The sequence below is a fragment of the Prionailurus viverrinus genome, chromosome C2 (assembly GCF_022837055.1).
Source record: "Prionailurus viverrinus isolate Anna chromosome C2, UM_Priviv_1.0, whole genome shotgun sequence".
Lineage (NCBI taxonomy): Eukaryota > Metazoa > Chordata > Mammalia > Carnivora > Felidae > Prionailurus > Prionailurus viverrinus.
In genome coordinates, this window is record NC_062569.1 from 6,151,214 (window position 1) to 6,170,438 (window position 19,225).

The 19,225-nt window shown below is 53.3% G+C and overlaps 1 protein-coding gene across 3 annotated transcripts in view; it reads left to right on the plus strand.

Moving 5' to 3' along the window:
• The window catches only part of DLEC1 (DLEC1 cilia and flagella associated protein), a 91,607-nt gene that overhangs the window by 71,033 nt on the left and 1,349 nt on the right, over positions 1 to 19,225 (plus strand). The window contains exons 20-34 of one of the 3 annotated variants that reach the window (XM_047874620.1): positions 8,597 to 8,750; positions 9,143 to 9,253; positions 10,111 to 10,241; positions 10,727 to 10,918; positions 11,841 to 11,911; positions 12,348 to 12,499; positions 13,118 to 13,236; positions 13,775 to 13,845; positions 16,151 to 16,356; positions 16,471 to 16,587; positions 16,686 to 16,811; positions 16,895 to 16,989; positions 17,140 to 17,224; positions 17,389 to 17,601; positions 18,927 to 19,088. In XM_047874620.1, the coding sequence (XP_047730576.1) occupies positions 8,597 to 8,750; positions 9,143 to 9,253; positions 10,111 to 10,241; positions 10,727 to 10,918; positions 11,841 to 11,911; positions 12,348 to 12,499; positions 13,118 to 13,236; positions 13,775 to 13,845; positions 16,151 to 16,356; positions 16,471 to 16,587; positions 16,686 to 16,811; positions 16,895 to 16,989; positions 17,140 to 17,224; positions 17,389 to 17,601; positions 18,927 to 19,088 (2,005 nt within the window). Of the gene's footprint in view, positions 1 to 8,596; positions 8,751 to 9,142; positions 9,254 to 10,110; positions 10,242 to 10,726; positions 10,919 to 11,840; positions 11,912 to 12,347; positions 12,500 to 13,117; positions 13,237 to 13,774; positions 13,846 to 16,150; positions 16,357 to 16,470; positions 16,588 to 16,685; positions 16,812 to 16,894; positions 16,990 to 17,139; positions 17,225 to 17,388; positions 19,089 to 19,225 lie in introns of those variants that run through there. The other 2 variants (XM_047874621.1, XM_047874622.1) reach the window with 2 other exon arrangements.

A 19,225-nucleotide genomic window follows, 5' to 3' on the forward strand; every position in this document is an offset into this window, starting at 1 on the left:
ATCGCTTTGGAGAGTATATTCACCTTAACCACATTAAGTCTTCCTATCTGTGAACGTGAAATGTCTTTTCATTTATCTAGGTCCTTCTGGCATTTCTTTTGGTGATGTTTGTCATTACATTTGGTAAGTTTGTCATTACCAAACATTTGGTAATGTTTATCATTTTGGTAGTGTTTGTCATCTGTATAAATCTTGTACTTCTTCTGTTAAAGTTATTCCTAGGTATCTTTTTTGATGCTTTTGGAAATGAACTGGCTTTCCTAATTTCATTTTATGAGTATTCATTGCTAGTATACAGAAATACAAATATTTTTGCATACTGATCTTGTACCCTACAACCTTGCTGAATTCATTATTACTTCTAATAGTTCTCTAAATAGAAGATAGTGTGTCATCAATATATAGAGATAATTATACTTCGTCTTGTCCAATCTGGATGCTTTTTATTTCTTTTTCCTGCCCAATGCACCTAATACACCAGTACAATATTGAATAAAAGTGGCAAAAGTAGACATCCTTGTCTTGTTACCTATCTTAAAAAGAAAGCGTTCAGTCTTTCACCATTAAGTATGATGTTAGCTGTTGGCTTTTTGTAGATGTCTTTTATCGGGTTAAGGAAGTTCCTTTCTATTCCTAGTTTGCTGATTGTTTTTTTATCATGAAAGAATGTTAGTTTCATTGAATGTTTTTTCTGTATCTGTTGAAATGATCATGTCATTTTTTGTCCTTTCATTGTGTGTGTTAACAGGGTGTTTTATGTTGACCTTTGGATGTTAAAACCATCCTTGCATTCTTGTAAAAATCCCATTTGGTCGCAGTGTATGATTCTTTTGATCCGTTGTTGGATATGGGTTGCTGATATTTTCTTGAGGATATTTGTATCTGTAGCCATAAGAGATACTCGTCTGTAGGTTTTTTTTGTGATGTCTTTTTCTGGTTTTGCTACTAGAGTAATACATCTTAGAAATGAGTTTGGAAGTGTTCACTCCTCTTCTATGTTATTGAAGAGTTTGTGACAGATTGGTGTGAGTTTTTTAAATGTTTGGTAGAATTAACCAGCGAAGACGTGTGGAGGTGGGCTTTTCTCTGTGAGAACTTTAAAAATAACTTAATCTTTTGTGATGGGTTTGTTCGAGTTTTGTATTTCTTCTTGACTCCAGTTTGTGGTGTTCTAGGAATTTGTCCATTTCATCTAAATTACATAATTTGTTCACATACAGTTGTTAATTGTGTTTCCCTGTAATCCTTTTTTATTTATGCATCGTCAGTAGTAATGTCCTCTTTTTCATTCCCAATTTCTGTCATTCGAGTCTTCTCTCTTTTTCTCTTGGTCAGTCTAGCTAGAGCTTTGTTAATGTTGATGTTTTCAAAGAACCAGCTTTTGGTTTAGTTGATTTCCTCTCTTTTTCTATTTTCTGTTTAACATATCTGCTTTCTAATCTTTATTTCTCTCCTTATGCTTGCTTTGTGTTTAGTTTGTTGTCCTTTTATCTAGTTTCTAGTTCCTTAAGGTAAAAGCTTGGGTTTTTGATTTGAGATCTTTTATTTATTTTTTTAATATTGGCATTTACAGATATAAATTTCTCTCTAAGCACAGCTTTAGCTACATCACATAAACTTTGATAGGTTATGTTCTCATTTTCATTGATACAAAGTATTTTCTAATTTCTCTTATGATTTTTACTTGATCCATTGCTTATTTAGGAATGTGTTGTTTAATTTACACAAATTTTTGTTTCTCAGATTTCTTTCTATTGTTGATTTTTCATTTGATTCTCTTGTTTTTGGAGAAAACACTTTGACTCCAGTACTTTTAAATTTAAATTTTTTTAAATGTTTATTCATTTTTGAAAGAGAGAGAGAGACAGAGCACAAGCAGGGGTGGGGTGGAGAGAGAGGAGGACACAGAATCCGAAGCAGGCTCCAGGCTCTGAGCTGTCAGCACAGAGCCCAACGTGGGGTTTGAACTCACGAACTGTGAGATCATGACCTGAACCGAAGTCGGATGCCCAACCGACTGAGCCACCCAGGCGCCCCATCCAGTACTTTTAAATTCATTGAAGCTTTTATTTTGAGCTACCGTATGGTCTAGTCTGTAGAATGTTCCGTGTGCACTTTAGAAAAATGTGTATTCTGTTGAGTAGTGTTGTATATATGGCTATTAGGTCTGGTTGGCTTATAGTGTTAAGTCTTCTGTTCCCATGTTTATCTTCTGCTTAGTTCTATTACTTAAAATGCGGTTTTGAACTCTCCAGCTATTGTTTAATTGTCAGGCTGTCTCTTCAATTTTGTCATTTTTTACTTCGTGTATTTTGGGGCTCTGTTGCTAGATACATGTGTGTTTGTAACAGTAATGTCTTTTTGATGGATTGGCCTTTTTATAATTATAAAATATCTTTGTCTCTAGTAACAGTTTTTATCTTATAATTTTTTTTACTGTTTATTTTTGAGAGAGAGAGAGAAAGAGAGTGAGCAGGGGAGGAGCAGAGAGAGAGGGGGACGCAGAGTCCAAAGCAGGCTTCAGGCTCCAAGCTGTCAGCGCAGAGCCCAGTGTAAGGCTCGAACCCACGGACCGTGAGCTCGTGACCTGAGCCGAAGTCGGACGCTTAACCCGCTGAGGCACCCAGGCGCCCCCCTTTTTATCTTAAAGTTCACTTCGTCTCTCATGAGTTAGTTGTTACAGCCGTCTTTGGAATACTGTTTGCACGATATACCGTTCTTATCCTTTCACTTTCAACCTACTTGTGTCTTCGAATCTGAGATGTTTCCTGTAGGCAGGATATAGTGGGAACATCTTGCCAATTTCTACCTTCTGATTGGACTGTTGAATCCATTTGCATTTAATGTAATTACCGATTAGGACTTCTGTCTCCCATTTTGCCATTTGTTTCCTGTAGGCCTTCTTTTTTTCACCTGTTGTTTCTTCATTACTACCTTTTTCTGTGTTAGATAGATGTTCTCTAGCACTGTATTTTAATTCCTGTGTTTCTTGTACCTTTGTAAAAAAGTATTTTCTTTCCTGGGTGGCTCAGTCGGTTAAGCATCTGACTCCGGATTTCGGCTCAGGGCATGGTTTCGTGGTTTGTGAGTTCGATTCCCACGTCGGGCTCTGTGCTGATAGTACAGAGCCTGCTTGAGATTCTCTCTCTCCCTCTCTCTGTCCCTTTCCTGCTTATGCATGCTAGCACTGTCTCTCTCTCTCTCTCAAAATAAATAAATAAACTTTAAAAAAAAAAAGCATTTTATCAATTGGCTGCCCTGGGTATTTTAGGTAATATCTTAATTTTAAAACAATCTAGTTTGGATTAATACCAATTTATTTCAATAGTAATCAGCTTTGCTGCAATATAGCTCTGTTCCCTCTCCTTCCTTATATCTTTATACAATATAGATCCATCAACACAGTTTTATAGTTATTGGCTTAGGAGGTTGTCTTTTAAATCAGATAGAATGGGGGCCGCCTGGGTAGCTCAGTCAGTTAAGCGTCTGACTTTGGCTCAGGTCATAATCTGTGTGACAGCTCAGAGCCCGGAGCCTGCTTCGGATTCTGTGTCTCCCTTTTTCTCTGCCTCTCCCCTGCTCACGCTCTGTCTCTCTCTCTCAAAAATAAACAAACATTTAAAAAAAGATAAAAAATAAATACACCAGATAGAACAGTTACAGGCAAAAATATATTTATATTGTCATTTACATTACCTATGTATTCACCTTGATGTATTTGTACCAGTTAGGGTTCCACCAGAGAAACAGAATGAGTAGTTGTATTTATTACAAGGAATTGGCTTACACGACTATATGGGCTGGCTTCGCGCTCCCCAAATCAATAGGACAGGCCGTCAGGAAGGGCAGACTAGAACTCTCTGGCACCAACTGAAGATGCTGTGCACACATTAAATGTCTTCTTTTTCTGAGTAACCTCAGTTCTGCTTTGAGGCCTTTCAACTGATTGAATCAGGCCCGTCCAAATCATCTAGGAAAATTTCCTTTACTTAAACTCAACCGATGATGAACATTGGTCACGTCTACATAATACCTTCAGACGTCCAGACATGTAAAGAGCTCAGGAGTCATCATTCCTGCTTTCGTAACAAGGAAAAAGCTGAACAAATGGAAACAGTAACTTTTCTAATTTTTTTAAATGTTCACATATATACATATTTTTAATTTTTTTATGTTTTATTTTTTATATTTGAGAGAGAGAGAGAGAGTGTAAGTAGGGGAGGAGCAGAGAGGGAGAGGGAGACACAGAATCTGAAGCAGGCTCCAGGCTCTGAGCTGTCAGCACAGAGCCCGACACGGGGCTCGAACCCATGAGCAGTGAGATCATGACTTGAGCTGAAGTTGGATGCCCAACCAACTGAGCCACCCAGGTGCCCCAATGTTTATATATTTTTGAGAGAGAGAGAGAGAGAGAGAGAGAGAGAGAGAAAGACAGACACGGAGTGGGGCAGAGACAGAGGGAGACACGGAATCGGAAGCAGGCTCCAGGCTCTGAGCTGTCGGCACAGAGCCCGACGTGGGGCTCGAACCCACAAGCCGCAAGATCACAATCTGAGCCGATGTCGGACGCTCAACCGACTGAGCCCCTGAAACAGTAACTTTTCTCAGACTCATTAGAGAATTGAGGCCATGGAGCAGCCACCCCAAGAACCAAAGAGATGGGTGAATGCAGGTCACTTTGCTGAAGCAAAAGCTGCTGGAGCCAGTCAGGGTAGGAACATTCCCGGAGGTTGTGTGGTGTAACATGAGAGGTAAAAACTCTGGAGACTCACCAGGTTCTTGTGGGGAACATTGGAGGAAAATTCTCCAGTTTGGTCAGGGGGAGGGGAAAATAACTCTTCTGAAATATGCCTGGTTCGGGGGGCAGAGAACCGCTTTGAAATAAGTCCAGAGTGTTCTCCACGAGTCCTGCCCAGCAAGGGAAAGACTTCACAGGAGCTTCATCTGACGTGGGGGAAGGGAAATTACCCACCCCCGCCCTCTCTGGTCTTCGTATCTCACCTAAAGGGGGAAAAAAACAGAAGGACTTGTGAAGGTCAGGTCCAGGGACACAGCCTCACTAGCACAAGACAGAGAACAATCATTGGATTATAGAGCACTTCCTTTTCCCCTACACCTTCCCAAGGCATCAACAAGCCTCGGTATAATAACAGAAGATTGGGGCGCCTGGGTGGCTCAGTCGGTTGAGCATCCAACTTCAGCTCAGGTCACGATCTCGCGGTCCGCGAGTTCGAGCCCCGCGTCGGGCTCTGGGCTGATGGCTCAGAGCCTGGAGCCTGCTTCCGATTCTGTGTCTCCCTCTCTCTCTGCCCCTCCCCCATTCATGCTGTGTCTCTCTCTGTCTCAAAAATAAATAAACGTTAAAAAAAAAATTTTAATAACAGAAGATTGTGGCCAAAAGAACTGCAGGACTTCAGACTCTATTTAAGAAAGAATTTGTAGAGGGGGCGCCTGGGTGGCTCAGTCCGTGGACCGTCCAACTTCGGCTCAGGTCATGATCTCACGGCTCATGAGTTCCAGCCCCGCATCGGGCTCTATGCAGACAGCTCAGAGCCCGGAGCCTGCTTTGGATTCTATGTCTCCCTCTCTGTCTGCATCTCCCCCGCTGGTACGCTTGCTCTCTCTCTCTCTCTCAAAAATAAATAAACCATTTTTTAAAAAGAGCTTAAGAAAAAAAGAGTTTGTAGGTAAACCCAAGGACAACAGGGGAGAGAAAAAACAGGGACACTGGAGGGGACTGAAGCCTCTGCCACCCACTGCTACAGAGAATAGTAAACGTGGCCCAGCTCTTAGACGGATGAACATAAAGCTTTGTGTTAAAGCTCTATTTACATCAATTCCGATTTCCCAATACATAATGTCCAGCTTCCAGCAAAAAATTACAAGGCATGAAAAGAGGCAAGAAAAAAGCCCCAGAAACCCAGAGTCTGAAGAGACAAAGCAAACATCAGAACCAGACTCAGTCTGTTAGAGGTTTTGGAATTATGAAACCAATTCTGTATTCCGTATCTGCAATTCGTTTCTTTCAAGAATGTTGAATCATACCCTATGTAACCTTTGACGTGGACTTTTTCCCCCCGCCACTCAGCATAATTCCCTTGAGAGCTCTCCAGGTTGCGTGCGTGAACAGCCGATTCCTTTTTGCTGCGGAGTAGAGTTCCATGGCGTGAACGTGCGGTTTAAGCAGCACCCTTGAAAGGACACCGGGGCTGTCTCCAGGTTTGAGCTATTGTGAATAAAGCTGCTGTGAATATTTGTGTACAGGTCATTGTATGGACATGTGTTTGCATTTCTCTAGGATAAATGTTCAAGAATAACATTGCCAGGTGTATGGTAAGTGGGCATTTAGCTTTGCGGGAAATTGCCAAAAAATTTTGCAGAGTGGCTTTGTCATTCTACGTTGTCACAGCGACTTGTGAGTGATCTAGCTTCACCATATCCCTCCCGGCCCTTGGTGTCATCACTGTTTTTTATTTGAGTCATTCTGATAGGTGTATAGGGATATTACCCCATTCTCGGAGTGATTTTCATTTATGGTTTCCAACTGGCTAATGATTTTGAACATATTACATGTACTTATTTGCTATCTGCTTATCCAAGGTCTTTGGTGAAATTTTTATGTCATTTGTTTTATTTCATTTCATTTTATATTAGAGAGTGCACATGAGTGGGGGAGAGGGGCAGAGGGAGAGGGACAGACAGAATTTCAAGCAGGCACCACACTCAGTGCAGAGCCACAGGGCTCCATCCCACGATCCCGAGACCATGACCTGAGCTGAAATCAAGAGTCAGACACTTAACTGACTGAGCTCCCCACGCACCCCTTTATGTCATTTTCTAATTGCGTTGTGTTATTGTTGAGTTTTAAGAGTTCTTTGCCTTTTCGAGATACAAGTCTCTTGTCCAATACCTGGGTTACAAATATTTTCTCCCAGTCTGCAATTTTGTCTTTTGAAGGAAAGAAGGCCTTTTGCGGAGCAAACATTTTTAAAAATTCTGGTGAGGTCCAGTTTGCCAAATTTGTCTTTTATGAATTGTGATTGTGGGTCCTAAAGATTTTCTCCTGTTGTTTTCTAAAAGCTTAATAGGTTTACGTTTTACATTTAGGCTTGTGATACGTTTTGGGTTAATTTTTGTATAAGTTGTGAGGTTTCGGTAGAGCTTTATTTTATTTTTGCCTGTGGATATCTAATTCTCCCAGTGTCGTTTGTCGAAAGATTGTTCTTCCCACACTATATTGTTTTCACACCTCTTGTCAAGAATCAGTTGGGACAACTCAGAAGTTCCTCAACGGGTGAATAGTTTTGTTTTGTTTTGTTTTGTTTTTTAGGTTCATTTATTTAAAGAGAGAGTGTGTGTGTGCATTGGGGAGGGGCAGAGAGAGAAAGGGAGAGAGAGAAAATCCCAAGTTGGCCCTGGGGCTCGATCTCACAAACTGTTGAGATCGTGACCTGAGCCGAAATCATGGACTGCATCAATATTGATCTCCTGGTGGCCATTCTGTACTGTATTTATGCAAGAGGTTACCATTGGGGAAATTGGGTGAAGGGCATACGGGATTCTTGTGGAATTTTTGTTTTAGCTGCAATGTGAATCTATAGTTATCGCAAAATAAAAGGGGAAAAGCATAATACATATTATCTCTATTCCTCAGGCAAAAGCAAAAACAAAAGTCAGCCAGACATATTTGTGTGAGTGTATTTCTAGATTTTTCTATATCGGTCCACTGGTCTGTGTGTATATGCGTCTGGCAATAGTTCACTACCTTGATTACTGTAGCCATATAGTAAGTCTTAACAGCCAGCACAGTGATTTCTTTCTTTATTATTTATTCTTCTAAAAATTGTTTTAGTTATTCCGTGTCCTTTGTCTTTCCATCTAGATCTTATAATGAGCTTGTCTATATTTACAAAAATCTTTTCTGAGAGTTTCGTAAGAATTGTGTTAAACCTATAGATCAATTTGTAGAGAATTGACATCTTTACTCTGGTTGAGTCTTTGAATCCATGAATAGAGTCTCTCTGTTTATTAAATCTTCGATTTCTCTCAGCTGGTTTTGTAGTTTTCAGCATACAAATCCTGTATACGTTTTATCAGATTTACCTCTAAGTATTTCAATTTTTCTGAGCAGTTGTCAGTAGTATTGTATTTTTAATTTCTGTATCTACATGTTTGTTGTTAGCATATAAAAGTGTGATTAGTTTTTGTAGTTTGTACCCTGTAACTTGGCTGACTCATCGATTGCAGGGGATTGTTTTCTTGTCGTTGTTTTTTAAGGAATTTTTAAAATCTTGGGGCGCCTGGATGGCTCAGTCGGTTGAGCGTCCGACCTCGGCTCAGGTCATGATCTCGCAGTTCGCGAGTTCGAGCCCCACATCGGGCTCTGTGCTGACAGCTCAGAGCCTGGACCCTGCTTTGGATTCTGTGTCTCCCTCTCTCTGCTCCTCCCCCACTCATGCACATTCTCTCTCTCTCAGAAATAAAGAAACTTAAAAAAAAATTTTTTAATCTGGATTCCTTGGGATTTTCTACAGAGACCATTGTATCATCTGAAAATAAAGATGGTTTTGTTTCTTCTTTCTTCCTTGCGTTCCAGCCACCTTCCTGTATACGCCGACGTACAGGAGCCCTACGTGTACCTGCAAAACAGCCACGTGGAAGTCAGCAACCTCTACCTGGGCGTGCCCACCAAGGCAACCATTAGACTCATCAATGGCACCCTCCTGCCCACCCGCTTCCACTGGGGCAAGGTGAGTGAGCCTGCACGGTCAGCACGAGAGGCCCGTGCGGAGAGGGACGTTGCCCCCCAGGTGCTCCCCGGAAGAGAGGCTCTCCTCTCCCCCGTGGCCCTGTCCGTTGCCCAGAGTCTGTTGCTGCCATCAGAGGCAGCAGCCCTCTGGTCACCATCACCCTAGGTCTCCCGGGGCAGCTTGTTCAGCCCAGCAACTCCTGACAGGTGTGAGGTTCATCCAGGGTCGGGCAGGGGAGGGGGAAGGACCAGCGGATTACTCCCACCAGCGAGCACGCAGCCCCCCTGGTCCCGCTGCGGGCCTCCAGCCTGCCAGCCTCCAGCGCCGCGTGGATCCTGGGTCCGTGCCGGGAACCCCGCGGGTGACAACAGGCCTGTCCTCGTGTCTGCCAGCTGCTGGGGCACCAAGCAGACTTCTGCACGGCCAAGGTCTCCCCGAGACGTGGCACGCTGGGTCCCAGTGAGGAGCGCCAGCTCAGCCTGGAGTTCACTGCTCACACCCAGGTGAGTACGGTGGTGAGAGGGCCCGAGGCACTGGGAAGGCACCCCGCAACCGTATCCGTACTGGTGGGGCGGTCTGCCTCAAGTCCCACTCCTGTCTCCCAAGAGTCTGGGGTCCCCATTCCCGTTAGGCCTGCCGTCTAGGGATACGAGGTCAGGAAGCCCGGAGCAGGCCTGAGTGTGCCAAAACCCACTGGCCACGTCTGGCCTTTGGCTCCAGCTTACCCCTCCCCTCCTCTGCAGCCGCGGGTGGGCCCAGCTTTCCAATTTGCCCGGATGATCCCGAGGCTCGCTGGTGGCCACCTTGTCCCAGGAAGGGCACGGCTGCTCCCCAGCTCGGCCCACAGGAAGGCCATCGGGGCTGGCTGCCGGCTGTTTGCAGTTCTGGTGGGGAAAGAGACTCCGTCTCATTTCCTCCCTGGCAAATGTGGACAGAGTAGACTTTCTTCCTCAGCTGCATCTGAGCTCCAGGGTGACGGGCAGATGGGCTCAGGCACAGAGCAGACCCGACGCGGGCTGGGCTTGATTTCTGTCGTAGCAGCTTCATCGGAATGAGCGTGTGGCTTCTCCAGAGGCCCACTTTGAGGGGGTCCCCGTCCGCGTGGGCACGGCCAGATATTTGGAGCAGACTGAGCCAGGAGCCCTGAGGAAGGGCCCAGGGCGTGGGATAGCGGGCTAGGCCGGTGACGGTGGCTCACCGGAGGGAGGGACTGGGGAGCCCTGCCAGAGAGATGGGACGGGACAGAGGTCAAGACTTTGTGCTGAGCGCCCCACAACAACCACCTGTGCGAGGGAAGACCGTCTCAGGCCGCCCTGGGACTTCCCTGTAGTGATGTGCCCCCCGGTGGGCTTTCTTACAGGACGAGCTGAGCCATCTGGCCCTCCCTTGTACCGTGTCGGGCATGAAGGAGCCAGTGGTCCTGGGCATTTCTGGGAAACCCCAGGGACTGCAAGTGGCTATTGCCATCTCTGCGGAGGGCTCTGATGGCAGGTGAGCCCAGGGCTGGGGCCGGGGCCCGAGGGCTGAGCGACCGTACGAAGGACTAGCCTAGCAGTGGTGCCACGGTGGCACCGGCCTACTCCCGGCTGATTCCTGCAGCCGAGAAAGGGCCACGGTGTCACTGAGGCCCCTCATGACCTCTGTGGGAACAGGTCTCCCTACCCAAACCCCGCCCTCTGTGCGGCCTTTGCCCACACACTTGGAGGCGCGACGTCCAGGCGGGTAGGAGACGCAGGGGACGGGGCTGTCGGCAGCTACGAGGCCCAGCAACTGGGAGACGGGCCCGTCGCCCCAGGGCAGGGAGAGTTTATGGAGCCGAGGCCCCTGTTGGCACGTGTCTTGGGGTGGCAGCTCACCGGGGAGGCAGCCCAAGGATGAAGCCTAGCGCGTAGGTGGCTCTCGCGCTCCCACCCAAGCGGGCTCACTGGGCAGGGCCAAGGGTGGCGTGTAACTTGGTGCCCCTGGGCACGGGGCAGCGTTCTCAGCACAGAGCTGTGGCCGGACCACCTGCAGGAGCTCCGCCTCGACTTTGGCTCCGCGGTGCCTCTGAGGACCCGCGTGAACCGCCAGCTCATCCTGACCAACCGCTCCCCGATACAGACGCCCTTCACCCTCAAGTTTGAGTACTTCGGGGGCCCCCCAAACGGCCCGAATCAGAAACCCAGCCTGTAAGTGTGGGGATTCACGTCCCAGGGAGGATGTGGCCGGGTGGGTTGGCCCCGTTGGGCACACGTGTGGCCTAAGTGGCCAGAGGCGGGCTGGTATGAGGAGAGAGAAGGTGCATCTCTCCCTGTGTTTAGACACGGAGACACGTAGAGGAGGGGTTCCCACCAGCCCACCTCCTGGACTCTGGGGGGGCCTCCGGGAGAGGCCGGGGGCTGTGGCGAGGTAGAGGGCTTCCGGTAGGTCAGGCAGCATGCAGGCCAGTGCATAAGGGAGAAGGTCACTGGCGGTGGAGGGAGCTGTGAGGGCAGAGACGTGGCAGTGAGGCCTTCTGCAAAGATGTAACTAGAAATCAGCCCCCGGGGGGAATAATGAGGCCACAGAAATTGGCAGGTCCTGCACCCCCCCAGCGAACCCCTCACCGCTTAACCTCCTAAGTCAGGGGAGCCCAACATAAAAACCCCTGCCGTGGGTGGTGGGAGCCACTAGGGGTTTATGGGCCATTAACTCACCCACTCCAGGAAAGTTAGTGCACACTCGATGCTGGACCAATGTCGGCAGGAAAGACTGGAAAGAGGGCCTTTTGCAGAAGGCCGGGCAAGAGAGGAGGACCCTGGGCTGGGACTGTCTCTGGGATCACCAGGGCACAGAGCCTAGGGATAACAGGTCCCTCCTGAGTTTCTTAGAAGGCAGTGCCTGGGCTGGAAGGTGGCCGGTAGCTGGGGTGCTTGGGGCGACAGGGGTGTGGCAGGCCCCGAGACCAGAGAGGGAGGTGAACAGACCTGACTTCTTCCCTGCGAGGAGCGGGCAGAGCCGCCTTCCTCCCCCCGTGCCCCTGGTGGGATGCTCGTCGCCCAGAGAGGTGGCTCGGCTCTGGGGAACAGGCCTGATGGCCTGATGCTGTTTCTGTGTCCCGTCTGGTAAAAGCCCCGACGTGCCCCCTGCCCTGCTGAAGACGTCGCGGATTCGAGAACGCTTGGCCAAGCGAGAGCAGCTGAGTAAGAACCCCGGGGCGGGCCAGAGCAGCGTTTCCTGGGGCCTTCTCAGGGGTGGGCTGCCTGCCACAGGGAGGGGACCCTGGCCACAGACCCCATTCCAGTGTCTTTTCTAGCAAGACCTCTGAGATGGCCGTAGCCCTCCGTGCCCCCCTTTCGAATGAGGCCATCTTCTGGCTAGGGCAGATGGCCTGTGCACAGGGCCTGGTTTTGACTGGGACGGGTGGTGGCTCCGAAGGGAGGTTTCCCACTGGGGCCTGACCCCCAAGAGGTAAAGAAGGCCGTCTGCTGGATTCTGGGCTCCCAGGAGGGTCTGCTTAGCCAGACCAAGGAGAGCCTGTGGAGCGGCTTCTCTGGTACAGTGTTTCGCTAACTCCTGAGGGTTTGGACCTCATTCCTACCCTGGAGTCCTGAATCCCCATTCCTGGTTCTCGCCCAGATTTTATGGAAAGCCTGTTGTCTCACGGGAAAGGAGCTGCCTTCTTTCCCCACATTTCCCAGGGCATGCTGGGGGCCCACCAGCAGCTGCGCATCGACATCACGGGCTATGCAAACATGTGGGGCGAGTACTGGGACGACCTCATCTGCACGGTAAGGACAGATGGCCTGGGCCCGGCCTCACCTCCCGAGTGCTGTCTCCTTCAACCCCTGGCCCTCAGCCTCTCAAATCTCTCCACGTTGTAAGACCGTGCCCACTGAGCTTGGGATAGGCATTCACCTCCGCGGCAACCACAGGGATTCGGGCAGGAGGGGTCCTCGTGAGCAAAACCTTCCATACCTTTTCCTGTGGGGTCCCACGAGGCTGGGCCGCCACTGAGGAGGGCAGAGGAATCTGATGGGCCGCCTGCTTGGGCCAGGACATGAGGCCTGGAGGGGCAGTGAGTGTGGAGAAGCCGTAACGGCCTCCCAAAGCCATATTGTCACCTAGCCCTTGGTGCATTCACTCACTCTCCCACTGGCCCTCCACTCACTCGTTCAGGGTGCCGCGGGTACCTGCTGTGCATGGTTCTTGTGTGGTCCTCTGGACTGGAGGATACAGGGATAATTGCGAACGGATGACCCAACAAGCATTTCTTAGTTTAGTACGGAGGGGTGAGCTACGTACATTGTCTTATTTGGGGAGGGAAGGCCGTGAACAGAGGGAATGCGGAGCCAGGGAATGCCATGGCAGTAAGGGACAAGAGACAAAGGATTGGTGTGTGTTTGCAGGTGGGCGACCTGCCACCAACAGTCATCCCGGTGCATATGGCGGTCGTGGGCTGCCCCATCAGCTCCCTGAGGACCACTTACTATACCACTGACCAGTTGCAGAAGGAGCCTGTCATCAGGTGACCCTCCGCCCCGCCCCTGGCCTCATCCTCTGACCCTTGAAACCCCCTGGCCTCCAAACGTGGCTCCCCGTGCTGACTCGTGGCTCTCCAGCTGGCCCAAGGCCACTTGGTGCCACCCAGCAAGAAAGCCCCAGGACAGGGCTGCCCTGGAGGAGAGAGGCATGTCCCCTCCGGGGACATGGCTGCGGTCTGCACATCGCAGAGGGCTTTGGAGGATAGAAGTAGCAAGTAGTCCGTGTGGCCTGAGGTCAGTGCCAGGCCTGGGGCCCCACCCCACGAGTTGGGACCTGTGCTGTCGGTAGATGGGGGGTGGGGGTGTGGAGCGGGTGCTACCAGGGCATCCGACAGCCCAGGTCCCAGCTCACCAGGCACCGCAGGGGGAAGGACTTCAGCCCTGGGTCTTCGTGACTTCAGGATAAACCACTGCGGGCCTCCTCCCGGCCTGAGCCCCAGTTCCAGCCTCCTCTCTGAAGCAGCCCTGCCTGCAAGGTGCATGCTGGTTATGGCTGCGCTGAACCCCCTCTCCTGCCTCCAGGTTCGGCACCCAGGTCTCCGGAGGAGACACAGTCACCCGGGTCCTTCGCTTGAATAACTCCAGCCCCTGTGGTAAGAGGCTCACGAGATAAACTGGGGCTCTATCTACTGGCTGTGCCATGCAGTGGGCAAGGCTGGGAGGGATGATGGGGCCGAGGGAAGCTGATGGCCCGTGACCAGGCCCAGGAATCCGGGTGGCCTGTGGTGACTGAGGAAGACCCCCGGAGGGCCCAGCAGGGGAGCGACCAGCCAGCCCGGAGGATGTCAGAGACAGCTGCTTCCATGCTTGAGCGCAGGACTTGCCCTTGCCCAGCCGTGGGTCCCTCAGTGCGTGGGGCCTTAGATGCTGTTCTCATCAGGTTCACTTTGCAAAAGGACAGACACTGGCAGGGGTCACCTTTTCTCATCCCTTTAGCCAGCAGTACTGAGCCACAGCCGGGTGCTGTACAAGTTGCTGGGGATCCAGAGGGAACAGACGGCAGAGTCCGCCGAGAGGCTCCCGTGCCGATGGGGGCGCAGACGGGACTGTGGGCTGCCCCCAGGTTGAGGGCATCGAGGGGACTGCTGGAGAATCGCATAGGGTGCGGGGCAGGCTCCCCCGTGGAGGGGCGTCCAGGCTACGAGGAGGGAGGACGAGCCAGCTGGGCCTGAGGAAACGTGTGAGAACGGGGAGCGTCTGGGCCACAGGAGGAGCTGTGGCAATCTGGAGGTGGAGGGATTAAGGCATCGTGAGGCTAGGCCACCCCACAGGCTGAGCCAGTGTCTCGAGGGGCGGGGCCAGGGCAGGTCTGTCGTTAAGCTCCTTGGCAATTGTAAGGAATGTGCAGCAGGCGGGGGCGCTGGCAGCCTGTGACCCTGCTCCGTGTGTCCACTAGGTCCGGGCAGTTAGGGGAGGGACATTGAATTTGCGCTTTAATTGGCTTTATTTTATTAAGGTCTCCTGGCATCTCCGACTCGATCACAGGGTTGGAAGCTCGAGCCCCACGTTGGGTGGAGAGATTACTTAAAACTAAAATCTTAAAAAAAAAAAAAGAAGGAAAACCTCCTGGCGTTTCCAGCAGTTTCACTTCTTCGCCGCTGCTGCGTCGTCAGATGCATTGAGAACTAAACGTCCCCTGTGTCCTTCCCTGTTTTCGCCCTTTATCGCTTTGAGATGTTTCTTTGTAAACAACAGAGAGCTGAGCTTTTTAAAAGCCCAACGTGGCGTTCTCTTTCAACAGGAAAAATGTGTACATTTCTCCCTTATTTGGAGATTCGCTTTGCTTTTTCTTTCTTGTGCTCGCTGCGACTTTGCTCTGTTTCCTTTGGGTTAGTCTGGAATCTCTCTTCTACCTCCCTTCCCGGCCTCGGGGTTCGTCATCGTGCACACATTTCTGTCTTTACTGAACCTCAGAGAACGGAGGTCACTGGGTGGCCTTGGTGAGAGGGACTTGGTGGGTGTGAGAGGCAGATGCCAAGGTAGTAACTTGAAGAAACACAAGCTCGGGCACCTGGGCGTGCTCACCGGGTCTCCTGCAGGGCGGGCCGAGTCAGACGTGAGCTGGGGAGTGGCTGAGGGCAGAGGACGGTGGGCGACGGTGGATGGGGTCCTGCAGGCGCGCTGTGCAGGCAGAGGTGGTACTGGGAAGGCTGGCTGGCAGAGGGAAGCTTGTCCAAGACGGGGAGAACCGGCCTTGCCTACGTGCGGTTGAAGCAGGTGGGAGAGGGGAGACTGGGCAGGGCTGGCCCCGGAGAGGGGGTGGGCCGAGGTGGCGGTGGGGGGAGGGAGGATAGCACAGATGCCCGCCGGCACACGGGCGTGTTGGGATGGGGTGCCGGGGCTGTGTGGACTTGGGGGCTCCGGGAGGTGAGCGGGGGCTGGCAGCCTGGTACCCAGGAGGCAGTGCAGGTGTCAGGGAGCAGGGAGGGCGTGATAGTGGGGACCAGAGGGTCAGTTCGGTTCTCTAGGGTCAGGCTTTGCCAGGTGGGCAGAAGGATGGGGGTAAAGGGGGTGAGGATCCTGGCAAGATGGTGGCACCCAGGCTAGCCTGGCTGGGGATGGAAGTGAGTGCGGCAGGAGGCGATGGCCGGAGGGGAGAAGGTGGGGAGAGGGGCTGGAGGGCCTGGGGAAGCTGTGGGGAGAGCCCCAAATGCCTGGAGTGGCGCATTTGGATGTGAAGGCCTGCGGGTCAGGCTCCCGCAGGGGGTCGGGCTGGCAGAGCCAGCCGGATAGCCTGTGGACTTTTCTTGTGAAGTGGCACCAGGAAGGAGGCAAGCCCGCCCTCCCCTCCCCGCCCCCCCCACCCCTAAGTGCAGAAGAGGTAGCATCAGGGGTTGCGGGGAGGGGGTCCAGGGAAGAGGCGTCCGCCCCTACCTCAGCCCTCACCCCCCGTCCCAGATATCCGCCTGGACTGGGAGACCTACACTCCGGAAGACAGGGAGGACCGGCTGGTGGAGCTGCTGGTGTTTTATGGGCCACCCTTCCCGCTGCGGGACCAAGCTGGAAACGACCTCTTGTGCCCAGAGACCCCTGCAAGCAGCAGCTCCTTCTGGTCCCCAAGCTCCTCCGATGAGTCAGACTCCAGCCGTGAAGCTGCCCAGTCTGTGAGCAGGGGCGGAGGTGGAGGGGCGGAGGTGGAGGGGCGGGATGGGCCGGCTGCCGAGCCGGGGCCTGCGGGCCTTGAGCCCGCGCGAGCCCCAGTGACTCTCTGACGACAGGCCGAGGGCTGCTCCAGGGTCAGCGACAGGGCCTCACGGAAGATCCTCTCAGTCGTCCTGCGGGAGCACGACGGGGTGCCCTGTGGCCACCTGTACCGCGTCAGCCCCAAGCAGATGGTGAGGCAGGCGGGGCGGGCGGGGCGGGCGCGGCCAGCAGAGGCCCCCCGGGCCGGGCTGGTAGGAGGGCTGGGGCACTGAGACCGAGGTCCGTGCAGGTGGTCCCCGCCGGCGGCAGCAGCAGCATCTCTGTGTCTTTCACGCCCGTGCTGCTCGGCCCTGGTACCCGGCACAAAGTGGAGTGTGTCGGCTATGCCCTGGGCTTCATGAGCCTGGACGATGAGGTGAGCCCTCCTGGCCGGGTGGGGCCGCGGCCGCTGCCCGTCGCGGGGGGCACGCCGCCCGTGACGGGTCTGGGGCTCGGTAGGTGGCAAGAGAGCTTCCCGGGAGGCGGCGGCGCCTGCAGGACTTCGCCGTGGGAGCCCTGAGACTGGACCTGTGCAGCTCTGTGAGGCCCGCACAGTGAGTTGGCTGGGCCTCCCTTCCGGGGAGCAAGGAGATGGGGAGGGGGAGGGAGAAGCCAGCAGGTGAGCCCAGGCAGAGGCTGGCCGGGGGAGCCGCGAGGGGACAGCCCGGAGGCCCCTGGGGCCCAGCCATGCCCGCTGCCGGCAGGCTGAGCGTGGAGCCGGACTACGGCGGTGGCACGGAGTTCTGGCACCAGGCCAGCGACCTCATCCCCAAGCAGCCCTGTTCTGGGGTGAGTGTGCTGTCCCCCCCACCCCCGCCCCCCACAAATCTACCTGGACCTCAGATATCCCTGGAAGGCCTCCCCCACCCCTGGAAATGCCTCCAGCCCAGAGCCATGGGCTCCCGAAGGGGAGAGAGACCTCCCTCGCGTCCCCCACCTCTGTGGCCACCCAGGTGCTGAGCGAGCTGGTGACCACCCACCGTCTGAAGCTGACCAACACCACAGAAATCCCACAGTCCTTCCGGCTCCTGGTCTCCAGGCCCTTCTCTGTTGCTCAAGATGGGGCCAGCCGCAGCCGCAGAGCTCCTGGCCGGGTGCAGGGGTGTGACGAGGAGCCAGCCACGGCCGGCCAGCCACTGGTGCTCCGCCCGAAGGAGAACATGCTGGTCAGTGGGCACCTTCCCCTCACGCACGCACGCGTACACAACGCCCTCACACACGTGTGCGCAGACACTGGCATCCAGACACGGCACGCTCTCGTGTCATCCGCTTCCAGAGCTGGAGGGAGCAGCCACGTTCTCCTCCGGTGTGCGCTTGGGCATAGGTGTGTTGAGGGCGGGCCATACGCTGTGCTAGGTGACAGACTACCCCAAGGACCTCATCACGGAGGGGAGCAGGGGAGCAGATCTACAGAAGAAGGGCACCCTCACTCAGCATTTGCTTCCTTCTCCAGAGGAAAACTGAGGGGCAGCCCCCAAACACAGCCCGAGTCCGGTTCCACCAGAGCCGGCTGTCACCAAGTGGTTAAAGGTCCCTTTAAGACGCCTCAGGGAAGGGCGCCTGGGTGGCTCAGTTGGTTAAGCGTCCAACTCTCGGTTTGGGCTCAGGTCCTCGTCTCAAGGTTCATGAGCTGGAGCCCCGGGGAGGGATCGGCACAGACGGCGAGGCTCTGGCTGCGATTCTCCCTCCCTCCCTCTCAAAATAAACATTTGACCTCAGCAGACAGCACCGCCCTCCACCCTGTGCCCAGAGCCTGGCATCCTCCTTCCTAGCCCCTCTCTGACCCCCAGCCTCAGTCTCCAGGTCATCCCACACCCATGTGTTGCTCTAGGACAATGATTTCCAAGTCTGGCAATAGAGCCGTGGCCTTTAGAAAACTTGCTGGAGATAGAAGTTCACAGGCCCCACCTCCAGAGACCAGAAGGTCCAGGCTGAGGCCCAGGAAGCTACTTTTTTAACAAGTGCCTCAGTTGACTGTATGGAGCTAGTCCCAAAGAACCGGGGGAACCACGCATCCACCTGCCTTGGGCTAAGATTCACCTTGGCCTTGACTCACGTTCCCCTCAGCCCACCTCCTGATTCCGACATCCCCTGCTTACAAGCCATCAGAGGCTCCTCTGTGTCCTCGGGATAAGGACACAGGCAGTGCTGGGCCAACAGGCCCGCCCACAGCCCTGCTCACGCCAAGGGGTAAAGGGAGGTTTGCTGGCCGTGTCCCCTCGGGGGCCTCAGCTCCTCGTACTAACGGGTGTGGGGCGCAGGGCAGGGTGCAGCGTCCGTGGGCCAAACACCCCAGACACGGGCGCCGGGTGGAGGGAGGCACCCTGCCGGCCCCGTCCGGGCCGGCCTACAGGCCGCATGTGGTCAGGGGCTGAGCTGGGGCCTACCGGGCCGCGGGGGCCGTGGGAGGAAGGAGGACCGATCGCCAGGTGGGGAAGCTGCCGCCCGCCTTCGGCAGCGCGAGGCGACGGCCTTGCTCACGTCTGCTCAGGTGAACGTGTCCTTCTCGCTGTCCCTGGAGCTGCTCTCCTATCAGAAGCTCCCGGCGGACCAGATGCTGCCCGGGGTGGACGTTCGGCGGCATGCCAACGGAGAGAAGGAGATGGTGTTCGCTCAGAACCTGCTCCTGGAGTACGCCGACCAGCCCGCTCAGGTGAGTCCCGGGCCTGCCCCGCGCGCGCCGAGGGGGGCAGCGGGCCAGACTGTCCTGGTGGGTCGGAGGAGGTGGGACCCCCACGCGGCCCTCAGAAACGGGAGCGGCCCCGGCCCTTGCCCTGAGGGCCCGGCGTG